The sequence below is a fragment of the Nelusetta ayraudi genome, unplaced genomic scaffold (genome assembly GCF_046127955.1).
Source record: "Nelusetta ayraudi isolate G7.1 ecotype Tasmania unplaced genomic scaffold, CSIRO-AGI_Nayr_v1 ptg000053l, whole genome shotgun sequence".
NCBI lineage: Eukaryota > Metazoa > Chordata > Actinopteri > Tetraodontiformes > Monacanthidae > Nelusetta > Nelusetta ayraudi.
Window position 1 is genome coordinate 6,403,972 of NW_027466103.1, and position 25,171 is coordinate 6,429,142.

General features: G+C 48.3%; 1 protein-coding gene across 1 annotated transcript; it reads right to left on the bottom strand.

The window, feature by feature from the left end:
* Positions 1-393: 393 nt before the first annotated feature.
* Positions 394-24,523, bottom strand: iqsec3b (IQ motif and Sec7 domain ArfGEF 3b). The gene is made up of 15 exons (XM_076038151.1): positions 23,542-24,523; positions 18,157-18,231; positions 15,015-15,132; positions 13,394-13,819; positions 12,372-13,096; positions 10,868-11,029; positions 9,518-9,640; positions 5,515-5,681; positions 4,164-4,303; positions 3,881-4,012; positions 3,698-3,797; positions 3,200-3,358; positions 3,009-3,098; positions 2,540-2,589; positions 394-874 (listed from the first exon to the last, which is right to left on the bottom strand). The coding sequence occupies exons 1-15, from the start codon at positions 24,468-24,470 to the stop codon at positions 455-457; spliced, it is 3,816 nt and encodes a 1,271-aa protein (XP_075894266.1). The 5' UTR covers positions 24,471-24,523; the 3' UTR covers positions 394-454.
* Between the last annotated feature and the right edge of the window lie 648 nt (positions 24,524-25,171).

Sequence of the window (25,171 nt, forward strand, 5' to 3'; positions counted from 1 at the left end):
TATCTGAAGTCATCTCGAGTCCTCTCAGGGGGCTTCAGGCCCCCCGCACCCCATCCCACCCCCGCTACCACCCCCCATCCCCTCTTCCCCACCGAGTCACGGTTCTGGGCAGGTGACATTTAAAAAGAACAAGACAGAATCTCTTATAGCGAGCAAAATCTGGGCAGACGATTGAGTCAGCTACTGCGTGACGTGTCGAAGACAAAAGAAAGAGGGTGGAAAAGTCTCCAAGGTGTGAGATTGAAAGCAGCCGGCGCTCGAGAGGAAAACAACAGTCTTCACAAGAGCTTCGGCTCTCGTTGACGGAGGACGTTCCTCGCAACCCCATCACCCCCCCTCACCTCCTCCCCTCCTGAAGTGAGTCCACCGAGAGCTCCGACGTGTGTGTCAGGGTGGGGGCGCCGGGTCTAAGCCCCGCCCCCTCCCCATCCCCCCGCCCCGGGCCCGCTGGGGCTCAGACAATGCTGCGGGAGCCACTGGAGTTGCGCCTGCGGGTGAGAGGCATGGTGTGGTGGAGGGGCATGGGCGAGTCGGGGGGGCAGAACTGGTGCGGGTGGTTGTAGGGGGGCGGGGGCGGCGGCAGGGGGGGCTGGGGGCCGTCGCCCTCCCTGACGCGCACCGGGGTGGACATGGCCGACTGGATGAGCTGGTGGGCGGCCGGGCCCTGGCTGAGGAAGGCCTCCATGCGGCCTCGCCCGCTCTGGTCCACCACGATCACCTTCACGATCTGCTGGCACTGGATGAGCGTGTCGGGCCGCAGCTCCCCGGCCTGGACGGGGCTGAGCAGAGCCGGGGACGCGGTCAGGGCCAGAGGCGCGGACTCAATGCTGGGCTGGCCCAGTTGATAGGTCTGCAGCCTGTTGTGAATTGACACCTAGTTTAGGAACAGTCAGAGAACGCATGAGGAGTTACCAGCCTGAACGCAGCCTCTACGCAGCCCTCTGGTGTTACGCACACGGGCATGCAGGCATGCAGTTAGGTCGGATGCAGAGCGAGCGCATGCAGAGTGCACACGCACGCGCACACATACACACACACACAAACACAGACACACACACACTCTCTTTCTCTGTTTCCCCTCAATCATGATTTGACATGATGAGTTTTACTTTTTACACACACCAGCCTGGCAGGAGGGAAAAGAGTGCAGGATGAGAAGAGTTTCATTTGGAGATCATGTGTGTGCGTGCGTGCGTGTTTGTGTGTGCTTGTGTGCGTGCGTGTGCGTGCGTGCGTGTGCGTGCGTGCGTGGCATACACGTGGTGGGACGACAAGCTGAGTAAAAAGGGGATCAGGAAGTGTCGGGACAGGAGAGAGGTGACACCGAGGGCGTGGTGTCTCCCTAACACATTTATTATGCGTCGCTAAAGGATTGATTTCAAAGCAGGAACGGAGAGAGAGAGAGGGAGGGGAGGGGGGGAGGGAGGAGGAGGAAGAGTCAAAGGTATAAAACAAAGAGGACAGTGGAGTCGTTGCAGGCATGTTTGGGTCGCCACTATAGTCACAGGGAGGGCGGGGTTCTCGCAGACACACCTCCACGAGAGCTGCCAACCGTCCCTTCTAATACAGAATTGTCCCGTATTTGACGATGCAATGCTGCGTCCTGTCTTGAGTCGATAGGGGACGGGGTTTTCCCCTTATTTCTGAGTTGCCTCGAACATAAATTTATATTTGATGCAAACCCACAATCGTTTCCATAGAGTTTGCGTTCAAAACCATAATCTGCGTGGCTGCGGGCAATACCATTGCACAACCCATTGATTGTTGTGTTAAAATACGTTCAATTGAAATATTCCAATACAATTTGAACATTATTTCTAATGTCTATTGGTAAGAAAGCAGTTCAAACTATGTACCATATAATTTGAAGGAGCTCGTACCACTATGTATGCACTTTTTTGAAACCCTATTATAAGTTATGATTAACCACCACTGGCGAGCCACTGGCCAGTGGTGGTCATGGCCCCGACCACTGTGGGAGGCCTCCTTTATTTCTCTGAATGAAAGTTGGCAACACTAACCTCCAGTCGACGCGCTCCACAGACTGTCAACACTATCGAGCTGATCTGGCCGTGTCAGGAAGGGAGGCTATCTTACAGGGCTTACTGCGGCCTTGCCGAGGCTTGTACGCTAATGCTATCAAGCAGTGGCGGCTGATGAAAGAAGGGCTGTTACGCCGCAAGGAGCGCTGATCCACTCGACGCCACCAGAGCGGCTTCCTCTCAGTGGCCTTTGTGTCCCCGGCTGTATAGCGGCGGGCGAAGCGCCTCAAGGCAGAGCTTTATTTTTCTCCTTCTCCTTCTTTTTTTTCTTCAAAGCAAAGCGCAAGCATACTTTCTGTCTTTCTTTCTTTCTTTTCGGGATACTTTCTTTTCAGCCCTGCCTATCCACGAGCGCACACACACACACACACACACACACACACACACACACACATACACACACACACGTGCGCACACGCTCATTTACAACACTGCACCCACTGAGCTGAAGATGCAGCCACTTACCTGAGGGAAACAAGTTCAGCAAAAGCACTTACCTCCACTGTGTTGTTGTTGCTGCCAGTTTTGTCGTACGGGTCGTGCTGGCCTGTGGGGGGACAAAATTGGCTCGTTTGTAAGTCAACCGGTTGACTGCAATTTCATAGAGAAGAAGAGTAACACTGAACTAGTCCCTCTCTAAATCTTTCTCTCTAAATTTTAGGCTCACAGTTTTATAGTTAGTTACTACATGGCTGGACAACGTCCTGCATGGAAGCGCATTTCAATTGGCCAGCTACATTCATTCAAACATCAGCAAGTGTAAAGAGCCATGTGAGGCTCTGTGCTCCTTGAACTCGGCTTGCAATTGCATTACGCCTTGAGTAAATGAAATTGCAGTTTGCAGTTAGTGACATTTAATCAAGTGCAGGGTTTTTTTTCTTCATTGACTTTTGATAGTTTCGTTCTTTGCAGCCCGTTGCACATTGCCTCATGTAATTATTGCTCTGTTACTACAAAATCCCCTACCTGAGGGAGAGCCGTGGCCTGTGTGTGTGTCCATTTGCCCTCCGTTGGTGTGTATGCCATGCGGTATGCCCTGCTGCCTCTCTAGTTCCCCTGTGACCAAACAGAAGGTTGCAAAAAACATTTCAGTGCAAAATATTCTTTTTTTGGCAGTTCATTTTTTTTCCAGTGTGAGTGTTTGCCGTCGTCCTTACACTGGATGTGTATCTGTTCCATCTCATTAACCTCTGTAATAGCCTCTCGGAGCTCCTCGGCAAACTTCCTGAGCTCCTCGCCGCTCGGGGAGCAGAAGCTCACCAGCTGCTTCTTCTCTGAGGTAAACGGGCTCAGCATGGTGACGCCATGGGCGTAGTCTGAAGACAGAGTGTCCGAAAAGAAAACATGAGGTGCTGCTTTCACTACAAACATAGGATACGGGGGTCTAAGCACTTTCAAAACATAGTTTTTGTGCGCCTCCTGCAATGCTACTCCGAAACATTCTCACAAAAGAGGCAAAAGAGGCTTTGAGATTTTTCACTCAAGCACGCTGCCATTTACGTTTCAGAAGCAATCTGTCTTTTGAGCAGATCTCCTAAAATTGGAGAGGTTATGTTGAAAAATAGATGCTGATTAAAGGTCAAACTTCACCATGAGCATTTTCAAACGCCCTCTCAGATCATAAACTATCATAAAATAAAACTGAAGCATCTTACACTCGTTGCTGAAGAGGTGAAACTGCATGCCCAGGAGACCCATCGCCTTGCAGAAGGTGTACGAGGCTGAGCTTTTCTTCTTGGGACACAGCTTTAAGATCTACGGCAAAAGGGGACAAATCAAACACAGACGCACTGCCGATTGCATCGCGGCGGCTGAGTCACTTAAGAGACGCTCCTCACCAGCAGCAGGTCATTGAAGAGGAAGACCTCCCTCTGAAGCTGTGACAGCTTCTGCTTGTGAGGCTTGTTGGCGTCAGGCACCTCGAACAGCCGACAGCAGCACACCAGCCGCCTGTGCGGCACGGCCAGGATCTGCGGAGACGAGGTGAAAGAGATGGAGATGACAGATAGCACGGAGGGCAGGCAGCGGCGAAAATTATACTCGACACCGGAGACGACGCCAACCGCGGTCAGCCTTTTTCCAGCAACGAGCGGAAAGGGAAGCGCAAAGAACGGAACTCACTGTTTTCAGGCCCAGGATGGACTGCTCCACCCGGCTCACGTAGGTGACGTGATCCTCGTTGGAGCGCAGCTCTCTCTGCTGGATCCTTTCGTAAATGCCCGCCACCATCTCCCGGGGGATGTCCGCTCCATCATCCACCCCTGAAGGAGCAGCGGCCCATAAAAGAGTGGTCGCCATTGAGGTAGAAAGCAGGTCTTATTGATCTACGAGCTCCAAATTGCTGAGAGAAAAATCCCTTTTTTTTAACCCACAGTTCCTTGGAGGATAAAAGGCTGCACTTAGAGTCCAATTTTGAAAGGCAGCTTTGCCGTAGAGTCGGGTCTAAAGGTCAAGTGTGGACTGCTTAGTGGTAATGTAAGGGCAGAAAACAGAATATAATTTCAGGACGACATGAACAACAGTCTTAATTTTGTATTTACCAGTGTTACGACCCTGGCGAGAGTGATTCCTCTAATGGTTATGCCGTCTATAACTGTTCCACAGCAGGCACTAAATACACTGCTGCAGGCTCTTCCAAACCAAACACGTTATTAAAATGTTGTTTTTTTTCAGAAAAATTTAACTCACTCATTACCAGTGTAATCTAACTAGCGGTCGTGAGCACTATCAAAATGCATATTTTTTTACAGACCTGATGGTGTAGTTAGCAGCAGCCACAAAGTGGTCTTTGAAACCAAAAAGAGAGAATATCTGGACACAAGACTGTAACATGGCTGCATATGATGACAGTCATCCATCGAGTTTCTCCGCTCCTGTTCGACTCACGAACCAGGATGTGAAATAACGTACCAGAAATTGTCATCAGGTCTTGTGAGTTAAAGGGTACAAATTGAGTTTGAGATCGCTGTCGTTCAACCACTGCCGCTCAACATGCCCGGAATCTTAGAGGGCACAAGATATGAGATACCGTAATAGTTTATCACCTGATCTAAGCTTAAATGAGCCTGGTTTAAATGTGCCGGCGGAAAGTTCTGGTGGGGTTAGAGCGAAGATCCAAGGGTATCGGAGATCTTGTCCCGCGCAGCTGATGGTTTAATAGACGGTGACCGGCATCCCTTTGAGTGACTCATCTCACTCGAAGGGCCTGTCGCTCAGATTACCGATAGCGAAATTGATGTGAGAGCTTGTCGTAAATGTTGCCCCCGCCTTTGACTTCTTTGTTGGCGTTTCAGGCGACAATATTGCCCTCACCCAGTGCCGTTAAAGGTAGAAATCACATGTGTAATCCCAACTGCATTCACGACCAGCCCAACTTGTCGACGACATGATAGTATTTTCAGCGAGGACAACAAACAAGCGACCAACTGTCCTTGACAGGTGGACGTATGGAAGTGCATTTGAATATACTCACCTCTCAGATTGCGTATGAAGTCGTCAAGTCCCATTTTACGTTGGGGTTTGATGTTGGGAGAGTACATATCAGTGTTGAGGAGAACCACGGCGAAGGCCAGGATAAAAATGGTGTCTGGGTTGTGAAACTGCTGCACCACGTCCGGATTACACATACAGTATCTCTGGCTGTGGAGGGGGAAAATGTCGATCATCAGCTTGCAGAACAAAAAAAATCCTCTCTGGTGAGACAAACCAATAAAACAATAAACAAATAAAATCACGCCTGATACACCCCATGAAATTATCCGGTCAAAGGGAGAAAAATGTGCTCATGAACTAAATTATCTCATGACAATAGAATGAAAAGTAGTAGCAAAGCTGAGGATTACTAATATTCACAAATGTGATTCTTACCAAAGCCAATACATTCTGAACTACAGAGATAAAATCAAATCCTGCCTTCAGAGGTTCAGCACTTTTTCAAACTCTAAAAGGTTTATATTTCTGCGTTATTGCCCATCTCCTACTGGGGAGGACTTAACATTAGAAACACCACTCAACAGCCATCCTCAGGCCCACAGAGCCAAATCTTAATGATGTCCTCAGTGACTTACAACACATTTAACTGCACCCCTAGACTGCAAAATTCCCTCTCAGCGCAGCTGGGTTTCAACAAAACAATGAGGTAGGAGGAAATTGTGAACCATTACAAGAGATGAGTGCAAAGTGTATTGGACTCAGGCTTTAAGAGCCAAATGAAGGCCATTCACTAATCAGGACGCGGCGGTAAAACTGACAGATGAAATAAACTGCATTTATCACGGCTGCACTGTCAGATTCCAGAGGAAAACGCAGCTTCCTGCTGTTCTGGTGAATATTCTGACTCCCACCTAACAACCCCCCCCCCCCCCCCCCCCACCAAATATTATATCTGGCAATGCAAACTGCCTCATGACACCAGCATTCCCTGATGGCAACTACGTCCGCTGAGGCCTAATCAGACACGCGTGGATCAGGGGAATATTCAGGCCAGGTTGGGACTCTGGCTTTTAGGAGGATTGATGTCTTTGGGCCAAAGATCCGAGGCAGACGTCCGTGGTGTTATGCCAAAAGCTGTCCACATAGCGGAGCAGAGAAGATCCATGTATTCAAAAGTGATTGGAGAAAAAGCTGTTTGGTCCCATGTAGTTCCGGAGGCATTAGGACTGATTTTGGAGCATATGTCATCTGTGCTGCATTATAATGCGGCTATTTTGACTCCAGGACAGACCAGGCTGGAGGGTTTACACAAATTCGACATGAATTCTTTGCACTGTGAATAAGACTGACATGACCAAAATGGCTTTGCCGCAGGTTTCGGTCAAAAAAAATAATACTATATAATCAAAATACAAAACAAACCTGTCCAGCCTGATATGGAGCAAAAGAGACGCTGTGTTTTGGAACCCAGCTCTGCTTCTCTGCTGCCCACAGGCTTCGCAAAAAGTCTCACTGCTGCCCCCCCTCTCTCCCCCACATCCCCCACAACCCCCTGTCTCACTGTCACTAGCACTTACACAGTGGGCCATTTCAGTGGTGGGAGGCTTTTTCATCTCCACAGTGAGGCAAGACGCAGACACACAGAGCGGCCCGCTCTGCTGCGGAGGACAACGGACTTGTCGGATTGCATGCGAGCGAGTCGCCACATCTGAGACCCGCACAATGGAGGAGCCTTTCCACCAAGAATACCCGCGTGAGATCTGAGGCCAGCGAGCTGGCGCGGCACCAATCGACAACAGGCCCGACTCAGCGGCGGCGGCGGCGCCTTTGTCTCAGCCGGAGTAGGTCCCCGCTTTGCACAGACGATGCGGCAGATATTAATGAGCGCGCAGCCACAGACGAGGCTCCTGACTTGCCAACATGATGCAACATCATGGTAAATTCATCAAAGATTCATCACCGGCAAGATTTAAGTGTGTACGTGTGGGTGTGCGCACCGTGGTATAGATTTGTGCCCCGTAAGCAGCAGATTCAGTGACCAACTCAAATACACAATAAAGTGCGTGTTTCTTTGGGATGTTTTTTCAGCGGCTATTTCTTCATTCACTCCTTTCACCAGCCGGATCTCTGTCTTATGCAACCGGCGACCCTTGTCGTCATATCTGCATGAAAGTTGCATGCCAGCTGGCACACAAACACCACTTTGTATAAAAAAAAGGGGGACAACTCGCGACAAGAGCACAACACATGACATAACATCTGTTACGTAAGAGAAGCGGCATCGGTTGTCTGGCGCTGCCGATGAAGCTCGCTCCTTCCTCTGACCAGTTCAGTTCTCGCAGCCCCGGTGACAGACAGTGCGGTCCGGGGCCACTGATGAATTCCTAATCTGCACCCAGGAGCTCAGCGAATATGATTGAGTGTGATGTGATTAACTGATGACCTCAGTGGGTGTTCTGATTGGCCTTCAAATCAGCAGCAGAGGGGGCCGAGTGTCATGACTGCTTCCCCTCTTCTCTCCACTCGTGACTTATTGCTCAGAGTCCCAGATGAATGCGACTTACAACTGTCTGTCGTTGTCTTTTTTTTTTGAGGTACCAAAGTGAATGAAAAAGACCAGAACCACTCGGAAAATCTACCTAATAGGAGATATATCTCATAATTACCCACATCCATTAAACACAGGCATGACATGAGTCTTTGCTGTGATGGAAACAAACCTGATGTGAGGTAATTAACAGTTACAACAAAGTACGTGCTTTCAATTTGTGTCAGGGTGCTGCTCTGTGAAATAAAGATAAATAACCAGCGCCTGAGTACCACAGATGGAGGAAGTGCTGCAGAGGCTGCCTCGTGTTTGCCGCTCAATTACGTGACAAGAAAGAAGGATGGTGGTTTTCTGTTTTCAGGCTCAAGAGAACAAAGCTCACGTGGCGTCAGAGAGTCTAGAGCACCTTTCCTGTGGCAATTATGCCTGTATTGAATTATAATAGCATTGAAGCCTAATTTGAAAGGACACCTTGGTTAATGGTTTGAAAATGGGCAGTGGCTCGGCTCAAGTGCTGCCGTGACATTTTCCAGTGAGCCGGAGGTAGAGAGCAGCATATCAACACAGGGCAATTAACCGCACGCTGTAATACAACCATTCACATCGCCAATGACAGCAACGGCGGGTTTTTATTGCCGTTCTTTTTTCTAATTCAACCAATTGTTGACAAAAGTGGGAAAATGAGCGTGACTCGTGACATCGAGTTCCGTATCATTTTATGTGGGAATGACGAGACGAGGAACTGACAGCAGTCGGGTGCAAATTCTCACAGATTGATTTTGAATTCTTATAAGCTGGCAAAAGCATGACTTAAGCCAGCGCTGTCAGACAGAGAGCGTCACAAAAACCTTTCCTGTTTCCTTGGCCATTAAAACAGCAAGGAGTGTCACTAAATGAACTCTACACCCTGATTAGTCGTTGCAAATGTTTTGTTTTAGGTTTTACTGCCCGCCGTGGAACAGCGCTACATTCCAAGTGTTGGCGGGCGCTGAGGGAGGCGGCAGGCACTGCACCAACTGATCAATCTAGCGTGTCAGGTTACGTTGTGCTTCTCCCCGGGAAGAAAGTTCTGGAGTGGTTGCTTCTATTTCTGTCCTGATGAAATGCACACCGATTTCCTGCAGCTCTGATTGGCTGACAATCATGCACTGCTGAGCTTCGTCAAAGGTTACATGCAATCAGTCTAATTTGTTAATGAGACAAGGCTTTGGTTTTATCCCAGCCCACAGTCAAACACTTCACATGTAACGTCGGCCCGCTGTTCTGAATGCATGTGCATCCCCGAGGCTCCCAGGTCCTTTTTGAAGCGCAGTTTTCCTGTTTTACATAGGAGACTGCAGGCAAGAGGCCCATTCTTTGCAACAGCCCCCAGTAGCCTTACAAGCCCCTTTGCTCAGCCATGTGAGGTTCTGTTGTTGTGATGGACTTGTATCAAAAGAACGGAGCCTGTTAGTCAGCAGGGCTCGTGAGTGAGTGAGTGAGTTGACAGCCTCACCTAAAGGCTTCGATGAGTCGCTCCACTTTCTGCGCTTCCCCCTGCACACGAACATGAGCCTGGAACTTTCTCAGGGCTTCGTCAAGCTCCATGCCGGAAAAATCCATCTCATCCACGACGCAACTGTGAAGGGAGAGACAAAGAGGGGAAGCAGGGGCAAAGGGAGGCTGGTGAGCGACGTTTGGATGAGTTGGAGGTTGTCACAGCGTTGGGAAGGTGAGCGAGGCTGTCGTGCGTGGGCGCGCACGTGTGTGTGTGTGTGTGTGTGTATGAAACTATGAGTGCCAGAGTGCTGTTGGCAAAACTTCCCGTTACAGTCATACTTCCGTTACAGAAGCGCTGACCTGGAAGATGCACGCCGGGGCAACATGTATGCGCGCACAGGCGCAAAATTGGTGGATTGGATTTGAGGGACAACGCGGGGGGAAAATGAAATGACTAAAGAAAAATTGAAATTTAAAGGTAAGACAAGTGCAGAAAAGGTGAGGCCAAAGCTTCTGAGGAAGCGCCCGGTCAAAGATCGTACATGCACATATGTATAAATGCAAGGTATATGCAACATATATCTACATGTGCATGTTTTGTGTCCAAGGCTGTGTGTCTATGTGTCTGTATAAAGTGGTGGTGGTGGTGGTGTGTGTGTAGGGGTAGCGCATTTATGTGAGTGAGTGAGTGAGTGAGTGCGTGAGTGCGTGCGTGTTTGTGTTCAGTGCAGTGACCTATTTCTGCAGTCTCTGCATCAACCTCGGCAAAAAGCTCCTCTATCGTGGATCTGTGTCTACGCTGGTTAGATGCAAAATGGGCGAGTGAGAAAGCATTAGGCAAATGCATGTAAGCGCGAATATGTTGCATGTATGCATGAGGATGCAGGTCAAGGGACTTGGTGCACGTGTATCTGTGTGACAAGCACACACACACACACACACACACACACACACACACACACACACACACACACACACACACACACACACACACACACACGCACACTGTGCCATACTTCTAAAAAGCATTAAGGAGGAACATGAAGGTGAAAGCACAGCCTGGGAATTTAAAAACCAGAGACAACCCAAAAGATTTCAGAGCGGGGAATTTCAAAATGACATATCGCATTGAGAGCGAAAGCAGACAGTTTAAAAGACAAAGATATTTCGTTAAGGTGAGTCTCCCATTGTGCCACAAAGCCCCAAGCTACATGTCTAAACAGAAGATTTACCAATAATACATCAGCTCTTACAAATGGCCAGAAAGAACAAGCAAATAACTTGACTTTGCTGTATTCTGAAATCTAAATGACTAAAATCTGTCTTGCATGCATGATAGTGCAGTTATAGAAGAAACAGGACTGACTCGAGAACGTCCCTGTTGAATTGCAGCTTGCTGTTCCCCAGGAACTCTCCAATCATCTGCCTGCTCAGTCCTTTCCTCTGGAGCAGGAAGTGCGCCACTCCGATGGCCGTGTCCGGGACGAAGCCGCGCGTGATCAGGAAGTGGATGCCTCTCTCTGGGTTCCTGCCCAAGACAAGACAAGATGAGCAACATTCAAAAGTTTTGGTCAGAGATTGAGTTAGCTGTGTTCAGAGTGCTCGTGAGAACACAACCCGAATCACAGCTGCACGTGAATGACTGTCAGCATGTAAGAATAAGACATCAACGGGCTGCATTCGTCCACTATTCCAAGGCGAGAAATAGAAAGCAAAGGGAAGGTCAGTGAGGGACAGCATGAGTTGTTGTTTATCCTTATATTTTGTATTCAGCTCCAGTATTGTGCTGATCATTTGCTATTTCATACATACATACAGTATGTGCATTTCTGTCAGTTAGTAGGCGCAAGGCAGCGTAGCACTCACACTCAATTTCTGACGCTGAATTTTTTTTATGCCCATTTATTGATTTTTGCAAGCTATCTTTGCTCACTAAACTATACCATCAGCTGTTGTTGAACTCATCTCATAGAGCAGTAAAGCCCTTGCTAAAGATGGTCACAGTGGTCACCTGGGACATCTGAAAATTGCACTCTGTGTCGCCAGTCCTAAGAGTCGAACAGTGGGCGTATGATGTTTTTAGTGCAGTGGAGCGGACAGGTGTGTTAGCCCGAGTGAGAAAGAAAATGTGTGTCTCTGTATTTAAGAAGAGGAAGGGCGCTTAAGCGTAAGAGAACACGTGTGCGTGTGTGTAGGCGTACGCATGTGTGTGGGCGTGTGTGTTTGTGAGAGGGCACACAGCAAGACAGAGGGAAAGAAAATGTGTATTCATGCACAAAAGCGGTTAGCTTTGGACCTCTGGATCAAGCCCGCTGTCGCTGATGCGTGTGAGTTAATTTATTTCCATTTGTAATAACTAATGATAAGTGGACGCTCGACCACACACACTCTATTTATAGAGGTTTAGAGGCTCCATCATCGCTCATGGCACCTCTTGACCGCCTCTCCTCTTCAGCTCTATTTCTTCCCGCTCTTGTGTCCCTCCTGCCGCTCCTCTTTCCGTCCCACCCTCCTCCTCCTCCTCCTCCTCCTCCCCTTTTTTTTCAGCGGCGTCACAAGATGGCAGGGAACAGGCAGCTCCTCCCAACTCTAGCAAACACTAATGAGCCGCTGCTCCGAGCGCCGTAGTCGGACTGCTGGAGATTTGTTTGGCACAAAACAGTCGTAAGTGTGAATCGAAACCTTTGACCGTGGCCAGTCTTGTGGACCGCCACTATTACATTTTAATAGGGTAACCTGTAATTGTAACCAATTACATTTCCAACATTGGCCTTCGGGTGCAGTGGTCTTTTCAGTCTTTTCAGTGGTTTTCGCGATGCGTTTGCATGCGTGTGTGTGTGAGAGAGAGATGCTGTTTTCCGGCCACTCACACGTTGAAGAGATTGAGTCCGATGCGATAGAGGCGTTTGCGGTGTGTGTCCGTTGAAAGAGTGGGCGAGCGGCAGGAGGCCGGGTCTTGGCAGCGGTCCCTGGGCAGAGAGACGACCAGCGCCTGCAGGGCCTCTGGGCTCGGCCCTCCGGGGATCTGCTGAGGGTGAGTGTAGTGGTACTGCTGGTACTGGGTGTAAATCTGAGCCGGCTGCTGGTTGGACTGGGCTGAGGTTGATATAGAGGTGGAAGTCGAGGTAGAAGTGGAAGTGGACCCTTGTCTGTCGGAGCTGCTCTCCGCCTCCGCCTGCTCCCCTCCTAGAACCGGCACCGCCGAGCCCCTCCTGGATCCAAAATCGGCAATTTCTAGCTCCTCGCTGGGAGGAGGCGCCGGAAACTCCAGCTCCTCTGCTGACAGGCTGTCTTTTCTCCCGCCCATGCTACTGACAGAGGTCTTCCTGCTGCCGTGCTCTCCTGCACCAGTGTTACCCAGAGACGTGGTGGTGGTTGTGGTGGTGGAGGAGATGGTGTAGGAGCTGTTGCTGTCGATGTGAACGGTCACATCTCTGAAGGCCATGAGCAACGAGCTGGCGCTGCGAGGCAGACAAGCGCTCTCAGCCGCTGCACGCAAGGCTCCGGGGTCCATCAATAGCCCTTTACCCTCTCCGCCCTCTGACAGGCTCCAACTACGGAGGGCGTCATCTATCGACTGGGCCAAAGAATGAAGCTGTGAACCGGATGGGGGAGGGGAGGGAAATGTTAACATTTTAATGTTTTAATCAGGTCAAGTCGAGATGATTTATGTGAGAAATTTTCTTCGACAAAAACAGCAGATATTGTCTGAACAAGTGGCGCTGGAGGCAGAAATAGCTAATAAAGATTTCATGTAAAGTCTATCAGATTGCCGTCTGAATTGTTTCCACGCATCTCTCGGCGGCCAAATGACTTTGCAGGCAGAAAGACGGAAATAAAATTTAAAATAATGCATTGGAACAGAGGCTGTGAAATTAACAGAAGCACTCACTTGATCAGAGAAGCAGTCTTCCAGCTGAGTGAGGGATGGCCCGGGGGTCTGTGGAGGAGCTTGGCTCTGCTCCTGGTCTGTGGCTGAGGAGGTGCCGGAGGAGGGAGCACCGACCGGGGCGGACGCAGGCGACGGCGGCAGAGAGGTGGAGCGACACGGCGGCGGAGGCGGAGTCTTCGAGCGCAAGGGTATCTGCCCTGCGCCTGGGTGCAGGGAGTAACTGTGCCTCTGGGTGGCGTTGCGGGCCCGTCCCGAGGGGCTGGGCTGGCGCAGGGAGATCCGGCGTGGCAGCTTACTTTCGGACAGAGAGTTCCGGATCTTCTGGAAGTTTTTGCTCAGCTGGTACTGACGGAACGCCGTTTGAATTCGACGGGCCGCCCTCCTTGCAATGAGATGGCCACCGTATTTCTGCTCCAATTCCTCGATCTGCAGACGTGGAGAGAGCAAAGGGTAGTTAGTTTAGCAGCCACTTGAGATCCACGAGAGCGTAGTTCAAGGGAAGTCTTTTTCATCTTCCTACTTAAAGGTCCAGTGTGTAAAATTTAGCCCAATTTATGATTTTTAGATTGTTAAAAGTTTAATATACTTCCTGTAAAGTCTATACTCACACTACAATAAAAGTTATTTGTTTTCACTACCCATAGAACGCTTCTATCCTGGTGGGGACAATCCAGTCCGCCTGACAGTACATTTACGCTGGCATCCTCAAATAAACCAACGAAGAAGAAGGTGGACAAGGTATCAGGTATGTGTGCGCAGGCCACCGTAATTCACTGGCAAACTTGGGAGAGGGAGGGTGAGTGAGAGAGTGCTGCAATCTTAAATCTGACCACTAGATGGCAGAATTTTACACACTGTACCTTGAAACGTCTACGCTTTGAAAATTGGCAAAGGGTTCAGAGCCAAAGTGACAATCATCTCTCATTGTTAGTTGCTTATACTCATCACGAGGGGAGTGATGAACTGTGGGGGGAATGGCCGCTGTTGACAAATGACTTGTAAAATAAAAGTGAACACCAGTGGCACAAGCCTGCTTCTGTTTGGACGGAGCAGATCAGCCCAAAAGCTCTCTGCTTCATCTAGAAATTTTGTTTGTCCTCCCACATTTTCAGCAAGAGGGAGCAACAGAGGAGGAGGGGCAGTGGGAGGCAAGGGAGGCAGAGACACAGAGGGAGGAAAAGGAGGACAGTCACACATGTGCCCGGGTGTGTGTCTGCTCGTGGAAGCACACCCCACCAAAAGACGCACACACAGGCACTGCAGCAGCAATAGAAGGAGCAACAGCGGTCCCTTCAGCAGTTTGGTATGAAAAATAAAGACATCTCCAGCCGCCAGAAGCAGTTATTAGCTGTTGCCATGACAACCTAGCATCTTTCCTGTTCCTGTCGCTGTGGTGGCACAATCTCTGGTGTTCCTTTTAATGTCAACAGAGACGGAAATAGATCTCAATGAGAACCTTTTCCGTCACACTTTTCACGGCCGTGTCAAATGATCATCCTTCGCCCACGCCCTCCTACTTAAACAGGTGGAGGAGGTAGGAGGCGCTCATTCCAACCACCAGGCCTTCAAAGTGGCACACACATGCACACGCACACACAAAAACTCTATAAATAAATCATACCTGTTTGTTTTTATTCTCCAGGGTAATCTCGTACTCGCTGGGACCTTCTCTTTTGGTCCCCTCCACTTCCTGTCCACTACCAGATGATGTGCCATCCTCCAGGCTCAGCATCTGGCTACTGCCGGGGAATTAAAAGAACAAAAAGCTATTAGTACTCCCAGCTGACCTTCAAAACACTGCTCTGTTATCTCGGTGGCAGGTTATCAGCTGTGTGGCGTGCAAGGTTTATGGGGAAAGCAGCAGGTGGAGAGTGATGTGCAGCAGACTTGGCCTGGGGCAAGGATGACTAAATGAATGTGCCCAGTCCTATTTGGCCCAAGCCCCGTGCAGTTTGGAAGGGTAAAACTCTATAAAACGTGACCAAGACAAAAACACTCACTTTTTCTAAATCAGTATTTTTTTTTTTTTTTTTTTTTAAAAAGTAAAATGTTCAGGAAACTGATGACGTAAAAGATGAAAAAAAAAAAGATCTGATGGAATTTTATAGTAATCAGCTGAGGCAGTTTTTGCATGAGAAACCAATCAGTCTGTTCGCCCCATTCTGTTGTGAGTAATTCAACTCAAGATATTCTGTCTTTGATTACCATGTCTTTGAGGCGTGATGAGGTCAAATTATGTAACATACTCTAAACGAGTGAAAAGATTCTTATTTACTCCTATTCAAGTTGCGATCTTTAACCTTGCCCCCCCCCCCCCGCGCTGTTTTGCCTTGTCTTCTTAAATTTCAGCATTTGTGTTTTTATGTCTGAATTTATTGAGACTTGTTTGTGCCCTGTTCTTGCCCCTGCACGCCTTTCTGCAGTGAGCCCTCTCTGTCTGCGGCACCAGTGTCTGAGACCTTTTCTTTTAGCCTTGCTTGTCAATAACCATTTAATATAATATATTTTTCTGTTGTGGACTATTAGAATTAATGCATTAGAAGAGAAGAAGTCAGTGAGGTCAGAGTTCTCGAAAATTAAGCCAGGTTGATAAACAGCATTTCTGTAACAGCAGCGGCAGGAAAATGGATGAGAAATCTGCATCTGACTGAATGCAGCCTGAATCAGACTTTGGATGCTGTCGCTTTCCGCTCAATCGGTTCCCCTTCCACATAATCTAAGGCGTTGTCAACAAAACGGTCCCATTACAGGAGAGCATCATTCAGGCATGTTGACTTACTGCCTCAATTCACAATGACGCAGCAAATCAGAGCATTTTTCCCACGTACTTTTGTGTCCTTGATAGCTAAAATTCACAGGGGGAAAAAAAAAGTTGACATTGACATCACTGGCTTCACACCATCTCTGAAAGATCCAAAACACTTATACTCAGCACCTTTTATATGGCCACTGCGGACTGATGCAAGCCCAGAAATATGAGCGCACCCTAAAAGGTTTTGTAATGGCGTGCAATTATGAGCGTGTGTGCCTGATGTTGTGTGCTTGTGCAATCTTTCTTCCTCTCGGATAATGCTTACTCTAATTATTTTTACACGAGGGGGGCCCATGCACAACGCAGCTAAGGGAGACTAAAAAGCCTGCTCATGGTTAAATAATGAGGGCATCGCTAAAGTTCCTCTCTGTTTCTTGCGAATGCTGCGAAGGGAAACATTCTGCAACTAAAAGTCCCAGATAGCGAGGGCCGCAGCGGCGATAGGTTCAAATGAGGCGTGGAGAGAGGACGTGCGGGGAACCGAGGGAAGAGGCGGATTTAGAAAAAAAAAAGTGTAGACAGGGAAAACAGGAGAATATCAAGAGGGAGACCGTGACGGTAGGTTCACGCCGGAGGCCGTCTCTGTCAAAACCTCTATTAAAACACTGCCGTGTCCCTGCACTGAATCAGAATACATTAGTGTACATTAGAATGCATTAGAGGATTTAAAGGCAGGAGTCAAGCTATTAATGTATCTGGACAGCAAAAGCCTCCGTCATGATATTGGCGCTGCCTGCTCTCTGTTTCTCCCACTCACTCCGTCTCACACACGTTTACACGTGTGGCAGCAACAAACATATGTAGCGCACACTCCTGCTCAGCACTGCTTGGCACTGGGGCGACGGGAACTAAACATGTGTCAAATTACATCTTTCTCAGAGGCCTGTGTGCTGCTGTGACCGTAGGTTCATCCAGTCAGGCCTGCTGAATATGGGCTTTGATCAGTCATCACAATGTGGGGAAAAGGAGAGGGATTCAATACAGGTAGACGGTGATAATAAGAAAAACTTATTTTGGAGGGATGTGGTCGAAATAAAAAATACCTGATTAGAGAAAAACAATGAGCTGGAATGCACTCGGCGGTAAGCGGCATATTATCCGAGCATTACATGAAGTAAAGTGGACATTGCGAGTAAAGAGTGGATTTAAAACGCAGAGGGCTGAGGATTAAGAGATGGGAAGGATTCTGGAGTGCGATGTGGGGGGTTGGTGGGGGTGGCAAATGGCAATCGCTGGGAAACACGGCGAAATCAGGCTTTCCCTGAGTTCTACAACCGAGCGCCGGCGTTTGTACACGCCGAGTGGGATGTTTCTTAGTCGCGCACAAGCGAGAACAAATACAAAATAAAAAAAACAAAAACAAAAAAAAAAAGCTGCCCACGCTGAGACAGATGGAGCGAGTGACTCCAACAGATCCTCAAAGTCATATTCTCCAGTTACTATGGCAGTGGCAGCCGTTGATGGCGTCATTATTGCGTTGCCATGGGCGCTTCTGTAGTGGTAATATCTGTTCAGCCCCTCTACCCCCACCCCACCCTTACACCCTGACACCCTCCCCTCCCCCCATGCTCACATGTAGCCCCTCCCCACCCTCCTCTGCTCCGGCACTCTACTCTCTCTTAATGTGAGCTTTCCTTGAGGCACATGGAGCCATAGGTTTACAGAGCAGTGGACTCTCTCCCGCTGTTCCTCTGGGCTCCCGACGTTCATAAATAGACCATTTCACGCTCACATGTGTCGCGCTGCACACGCTAAGAGGCATGATCAAAAGCCCGCGCGGATATCATTCGCTTGGATGACGCACATGTGAAAATTTGGGGGGTGGGGAGAGTAGGCTGTGATGTAATTTCAAGGGCCGAGGCAGTGAACTTTAGATGGGAGGGGGAGGGAAAAAAATAATGAACACTCAGCTGAAAAACGAAAGCGTGTTTGATTGGCTGTTACCACTTACCTGGACGAGCCAGTGTTGTCAGCTTCGGGTTGTTCAGGGGCCGGACAGCAGAACTGATGCAGCACGGTCTCACTCCTGCAGAGTGGCAGAGGTAGAGAGGTGAGACAGGCAGGAGAGGCGGCCAGTACCGGAAGGGCAGCGTGTCTTTCAGCCGCTGCTGGCTGTTGCTTGTAGTTTGTCTTGTTTCCGCACGCATCATCCTTGTGTTCATTCTTAGTCCAACGTCCCAAAGGATCCCGCCGAGGCTCTCATTAGAGTCCTCTGGATTACTTCCACGGGTTGTGTTTACAATTTGGCAGCGATCCCGCAGTAAATACCCTATGTAGGTCAATTGAAAGGCTGAGAACGCTTACAATGAGCAGGAGTGTTTATATGTTTGGGCACTTGTTTCTGCCTCCTCCCCTCCAATTCATCCGAAGTGCTTTGATTTAGCGGAATTCCCCAAACCTAATCTGGACAGATGGTACGCCGAGCTCCGTTTCCTGCTCTGTCTCTTTTAAACTTCCACTCTCTCATTTCTCTCTCATGCATTTTACATTTTTTTACATTCATATTTCAGGCATTTTGCTGGTGCTCTTATCTGCATCTTGAAAGGAAGGAGGGAGGAATCACACGACGCATCATGTTTAGGCTGTTACATAAACATGAAATTGAGTCCCAATTGTATGATTAAATACCTTCAAGGTCTGGCTTTTAAAAGAAGAGCCGGTGGGACTGGAGGCCCAGCCAGGTCCTTCAACAATATGCTGAAAGCTCTCAGTTGACAGTATATTTCTTGGTTACGCTACAGTAAGTCTTCAGACCTGCGCTCAGCATATTGCCTCTGACGAAGAACCACACTGACAAGCAGTCAGAGTCACTGCCAGACTCGGTGTGACAGTCCCGGCTATAAAAAGCTGCTTTTTCACCACAACTAACTTTAAACAAACCTAAAGGAGCATTACCATTTAATGTCTATATATTAACACTGCTTACATTTGGATTTTTCTGCATCATGGGCCTCCTGCTCAGCTTTTGCAACACTGACCATCCCTTTTGTTCTGAGTATAATCTAGCAGCAAGAGTTTGTTCAACACAGGTATAGTATTTTATTTTATTATTGATGTTATTATACAAAAATCAACATTCTTCTTGTAATTGTGAAATAGTGAAATATTCTTTCATAGCCCCATTATTTACAGACTGACACATGTTTTTCTTTCTTTTCTTTAAATAACAAAGGCTCGTCATGACAGAAAAAAAGGATATTTTGATCATCCTGAAAATCTATTGAGAAATATCATGTAGTCATGGAAAAGAGTAGTGAGCTATTCACTGACGGTCTCCACAAGGAGGGTAAACTACTAAGGTTGAATGAATGAATGACCAAGGTTATGGCTGAGAGGTCTGGCTGTTGACATACTTTAAAAAATAGAGGAAGGAAAAAAAAGTTCAATTATTTCAACTTTATTTTAGACCTGTCTGCTCCATATGCAAGCAAATCAAAGATTTAGACAAAGTGGATTGGAAGGGAAAGTTGACATCACCGACAAGAACCTCCAGAAGATTGAGTCACCGTGCAAAGGCGTAGAGAGGAAATGGACCACAAGTGTTGCATCCCTAGATTGAAGCCACTGCTGAACCAGGGACAACATTACAGGCGTGTTATTTGGGCTGAGCAGACAGAGCACAGAACCACTGCTCAAGGGTTCTTCTTTTCAGATGAAAGTAACCACTGCATTTCATTTTGAAATCAAGGCCCAGAGTCTGACGACAGCGGAGAGGCGCAGAATCCAATCTGCCTAAAGTCCAGTACGTTTGTACACTCTCAGTGAGGATTTGGGCCTCTGTGTTCTCTGCTACTGTTGGTTCGCTGTGTTTCATCATGTCCATATTCAACACAGCATCTACTGGGGGGGTGGAGGGGATTTTACAGCACTTTATGTTTCTGCCTGCCGACAAGCATTGCAGAAATGTTGATGTCCTTTTCCAGCAGAACTGTGAATCTACCCACAGTGCCAAAACGACTACCAGCAGGCTTTCCGACCTCGGCATTGCTCCGTTTGTTTAGCCAGCCAGGCTGGAGAATCTACGTGATGTTGTCGACAAGAAGATAAGAGACACTTGACCAACAATGCAGATGAGCTGAAGGCCTTCAGAAAACCTCAGGAGCGCCATAGGATGGTGACCTCAATGCCACTAAGCATTGAAAAAAGCAGCATAGACTATTTCTCTGTTATACTGATAATCCTTTGTTGGTCGAATCTAATATTATTTTACTCTATGATGCTGAATTTTTCATTCATTCATTCATTCATTCATTCATTCATCTTCTATACCCACTTATTCCTATTCAGGGTCCTGGGGCTCTGCAGAGACCAAATGTTATGAGATTGACCATAAATGTATATTCAGGAAGTCTAAATCCTAAACGTAAAAGTCAGCCAAGACAGGTAGGACTCTCTTGACATACTACGTTCAAAATGTGTCTTCTTTTATTGTTTAGGCTGAGATTTTAATTTTTGACACCACTTTTGCGCAATGATCAATATATCAGATGCCCTTGAACTTGACTAGACATGAAAAAAGTTGACCAAAAATAAGTTTTCAAACCCAGGTTTGAGCTTTTGTAGACAGACTGTGTGCTACATAATTTCCTGTCCCAGATATAGAGGCTAATTAGTCAGCTTTAGAGGTGCTGAAAGGATGACTGTGTTACCTTCCGACAGATTGAGGTTAACTGTTTGTGATACTTATTACTCCCAACCACCTGCGCGCAGACCGAACCATTTTGCCCACTGATACAGAACGGATTCCACAGGACCGACCAAAACACACACATTTATCAACCCCGTCTGCGAGAACAAGACACACAGAACAGCCGCGGCCCGTCCGACTGGGCTTACAAAGAGAGCAGGTGAATTATTTAGCGGTACACTGTTGGCCCGTGTTCTCTGTCTAGCTGAGCTCCGTCCCCCCTCGCGTGACCCCTCCCCGCTGTTCCTGTTTTGCCAAAAATAGATTAAACGCTTTTTGTTTTTTACCAGTCAGCAATAAACAGCGTTGACATGTAGTGAGAGCGGCTCCCATTTTTTGACTTCGCTTGCATCTTTGACCGTGCCACATAATCTGTTCCTCTGTTGCCCAACCTGCCCCTGTATTAGTCAGCAAGTCAAATGACTTAAGGAGAGAGAAAAGCCTGTATTGCACCTTTCTTCACTCTTTTGCTTTGCTTGCGTCCCCCACCCCAGCCATCCCTCTGCGTTTTTTCCACTACCCGACGTCTCCATCTTCCTCCATCCCTTTCAGTATACCGTCCACTCTGATGTCAGCCTCGAGCTCCTTCCTTTAGACACCTCCGAGGGCCCCTGCAAAGGCAATGACCGAACATGCATCCCTCTATTTTTCTCTTTCTGTCTCGCGCTGCCTTTCGCTCTCCTGAGAATGGCTGATTACCTTTCGCTCCATGGGCTAAGTGGGGCAGATAGGAGGCTCAGCTGGAGAGGGAGACAGAGAGCGAGCCAACGAGAGGACCCTGTCTCTCCACGTGCACTGACATCACTCACAACAATGCCGAGCGCACAAACGCACTCGCGGCCATCCCCGCGCAGCCCACAAGTCGTTTAGTCGCGAGGCAAGGCAACCTTGGGACTTAGATAGTTGGGTAAACATTCAAATAAAAGCGTGCAGCAAGATGTTGGATGAATTACTGCAAGCACGTGTACCTCAAACGCTTACATGGACTATTACATTTCCTGGTATGCTGACACATCTAAGTGACTGGCAAGTAGGAAAGCGGAGGGCAGATGTGATTCACGGTCTGCTGCTGCAGACAGGACGCAGTGGGGAACGACAGGTCACAGGATCTGTTAAAAATGCAAGTGAGTGGCTGTTACGGCAGTCTTTCACCCCTCCTGCCTGGAACGCCAGAGGCAAAAACTCAAAAAAAAAAAAAAAAAGGTGTTGAACAACTAGTGCAATAAAGAATTTCTTTGATTCAATTAAGGGACTGTGAGGTTGCGTTTAAGGACATTATGTTAGCAGCGAGGCCACATAATAAACCACCACGGCCCGGTCTGGTGCCAGAAAAGAAAAAACACAGTCGCTGGCTGCGCCGCTCTCTGCCTGTGGCTTTCCTAATATGAATTAATTTATTGTAACGCCTGGCTCACCAGAAAACTAATTTAAATTAGGAACCAGCAGTGATTTCTGTCATACGGTTGCCCAAGGACACAACTTGGGTTACAGACAAGACCGTAGACGGAGCAACAGATGCTGCGCGCACACTCAGGCACGCCAGCGCTCACAACGCAGGAGCCTGAAATAGCGGTGGCAGGTGAGATGTTCTCCTATGTCAACATTTCATTTTTATTATTTTTTTTTAGTACACATGTATCCCCCCCACTCCACCCCTCCCTCTTCTCAAGTCATCCTCGGTTCTGTGGTGCTGCTCTCAGCGGGGGTGGAGTCCCAGAGAGACCAATCAGGGCTCCTGCCGGGATACAACTTATGAACTAAACACACACACACATACACACACACACCACAACTCAAAGAGGGGTGAAGATGTTTTTTTTTTCTCGTTACTGCAGGTGATGTGCTGAGATATTATCACACCGTGGTGTCAGAAAAGGCGCAATGCTGGTGTGTGTGTGTGTGTGTGTGTGTGTGTGTGTGTGTGTGTGTGTGTGTGTGTGTGTGTGTGTGTGAGCAACATCAGAAGCCTGGGGGTCCCACGAGAGTTCCCACGGATCCCGTGCAGTAATTAAGGGAGGCAGCAGCAGCAGCAGCAGCAGCAGCACCGCGGACAGCGACGCGGCGTCTTATCGTCTCCAGCTGCCATTGACCGCTTTTGCTTGTGCATCTCCCATTGTGCACGCACGCACGTACACACGCGGATGCATGCACACTCAGCTGGCCTATAGGCCTACAGCTGTTTGTTATGTAATGATCCAGTGATCGTGATCCCGTGTCTCGTTTAAATAATCCACCCCCTTCCTTCTCCGGCTCAGTGGTACCCGACTCACAAGGCTGAAAATTTCATGTTTTATATTTTATTTTTTATTTTTGTTGGAGCGCCGTCTGCGTTAATTAGACGTTTCTCAATCGGCAGGACACCCGCCCGGGCGCGCACGTATACGCGCACCCATGCACATCCCTCCGTTTTAGACAGACGACACGGAGAAATAGAAGAAATAGAAAAACACAGCTAAGAAATCGAAACACTCGGCTGGATCTGAGATATGTGGAATTTGAAAGTGAAATACAGTAGCACATATATAGGCGCATCATTTTACAGTGTTTCCAATATTCTCTAATTAGACATTCATTTTTTTTTTTAAATGAAATTTAATTACACATTTTAAAAAAGGCACAAGAGTGCAAATAAGAGGAACCTCCACTCACTCAGATTTCCTTGCCAAGGCGATGGATCGACACAGGGTTGTGGGGGTCATCGGAACCAAGGAGCGGCAGCTTTGACAACTTCCTCCGTTTTCTGGATCACTTTCTACCGGGGAAACCACAGACGGGTCTGCCGGGACCAACTGCATGTCCCCTGGATCCAAAGGTTGGGTTGGCGTTGGCTGGACGGCCGGAACCGCCTCGATTTGCGCTGGTGCTGCCGCATGGTCCAGCACAGACCCCGCAGCAGCAGCAGCAGCAGCAGCAGCCTTGAGTTGAGGGTCCTGAAGGTGATGGTGATGAGGAAGGCAGCTTTGATCGGGGTGGTGGTGATGGTGGTGATGGTAAGGATAATGTTGTTGTACCCTGATGGTCCGCAAGTGTCTGTTCTCGCCGATAAGCTCGTCCACCCGTCGGTCCAGCTCCTCTATCCGGGAGCGCTGCGTCTGGATGAGACTCTGTTGGTTCTGGACGATGGTGGTGAGCTCCCGCAGGTACAGAATCGCCTGCACCGGGTTTTCCAGCAGGCTGGAGCTCATCATACACACGGCAAGAGGAGGTGAGAGAAGGAGAAGGAAGCGGACGCTCGGCTGACGGACGGACGGAGGGCGGAGGAGACGTGAGAACACGGGTGAAAAGATGATGTCCTTCCTTTCTCCTGCCCTTGGTTCTGCCCGTCTGTGGATGAGCCTGCAACGACCGCACCGAGCAGTGTTCTCCTCTTCGTCGGTCGCCTCCCTCCCTCCCTCCCTTCCTCTCTCTCTCTCTCTCTCTCTCTCTCTCTCTCTCTCTCTCTCTCTCTCTCTCTCTCTTTCTCTCTCTCTCTCTCGTACTGCGCTGAGTGGTGCTGATGAGAGGAGCCAGATCCAGATGTGACAGGAGGGAGGAGGGGATGAGAGGCGCTGGAGGATGAATGCGTCATTACGCACCATGCAACGGAGGCTTTAAGAAAAGCTCAGCGCAAGCACGCACCCTACAGGCTATTCAGAGATGTTTCGTACCTTGCCAAGGCCCACAGGGCTGGCCGGAAGGAGACCATCGAAGTTTTATGCTGGAGAGCAAAATCAAACTCTGTGAAGGGAAATAAAAATATTCTATCAGTGGGGTACATTATCATATAAAGTTCACATCCAACAAGAGTTTAGGGAATAGATTAAGACCAGTTTCCTGTATTAGCACCTGAATGTTATAGCCAAAAAGTCAGCAATTTAATTTTGTAGAGTTGGAGGTGTTAAAATAGCCTATATGATGTTTGTCTTTGATGGTATCTTCAACTGCAAAAGTAAAACACTGTCAGATTTGGACTGACTTCACTGGTACAATAGGCTGAATTTTTACACCGCTCCCTTGAGACAGTTTCTGGATTCTTTGCTGTAAAAATCTTCATATTTGTACAATTATGTGTAATTAAATATCTGTTCCGTTGTACATACATCTCTCTCTCTCTCTCTCTCTCTCTCTCTCACACACACACACACACACACACACACACACACACACGTGTCCTCAAAATAGGCATGTTTTTTCAATGATGCTGCTGCTGCTGCTACTATTACTGCTACTACTACTCCTACTACACATGTTGACATTATTATTATTATTATTATTATTATTATTATTATTATTATTATTA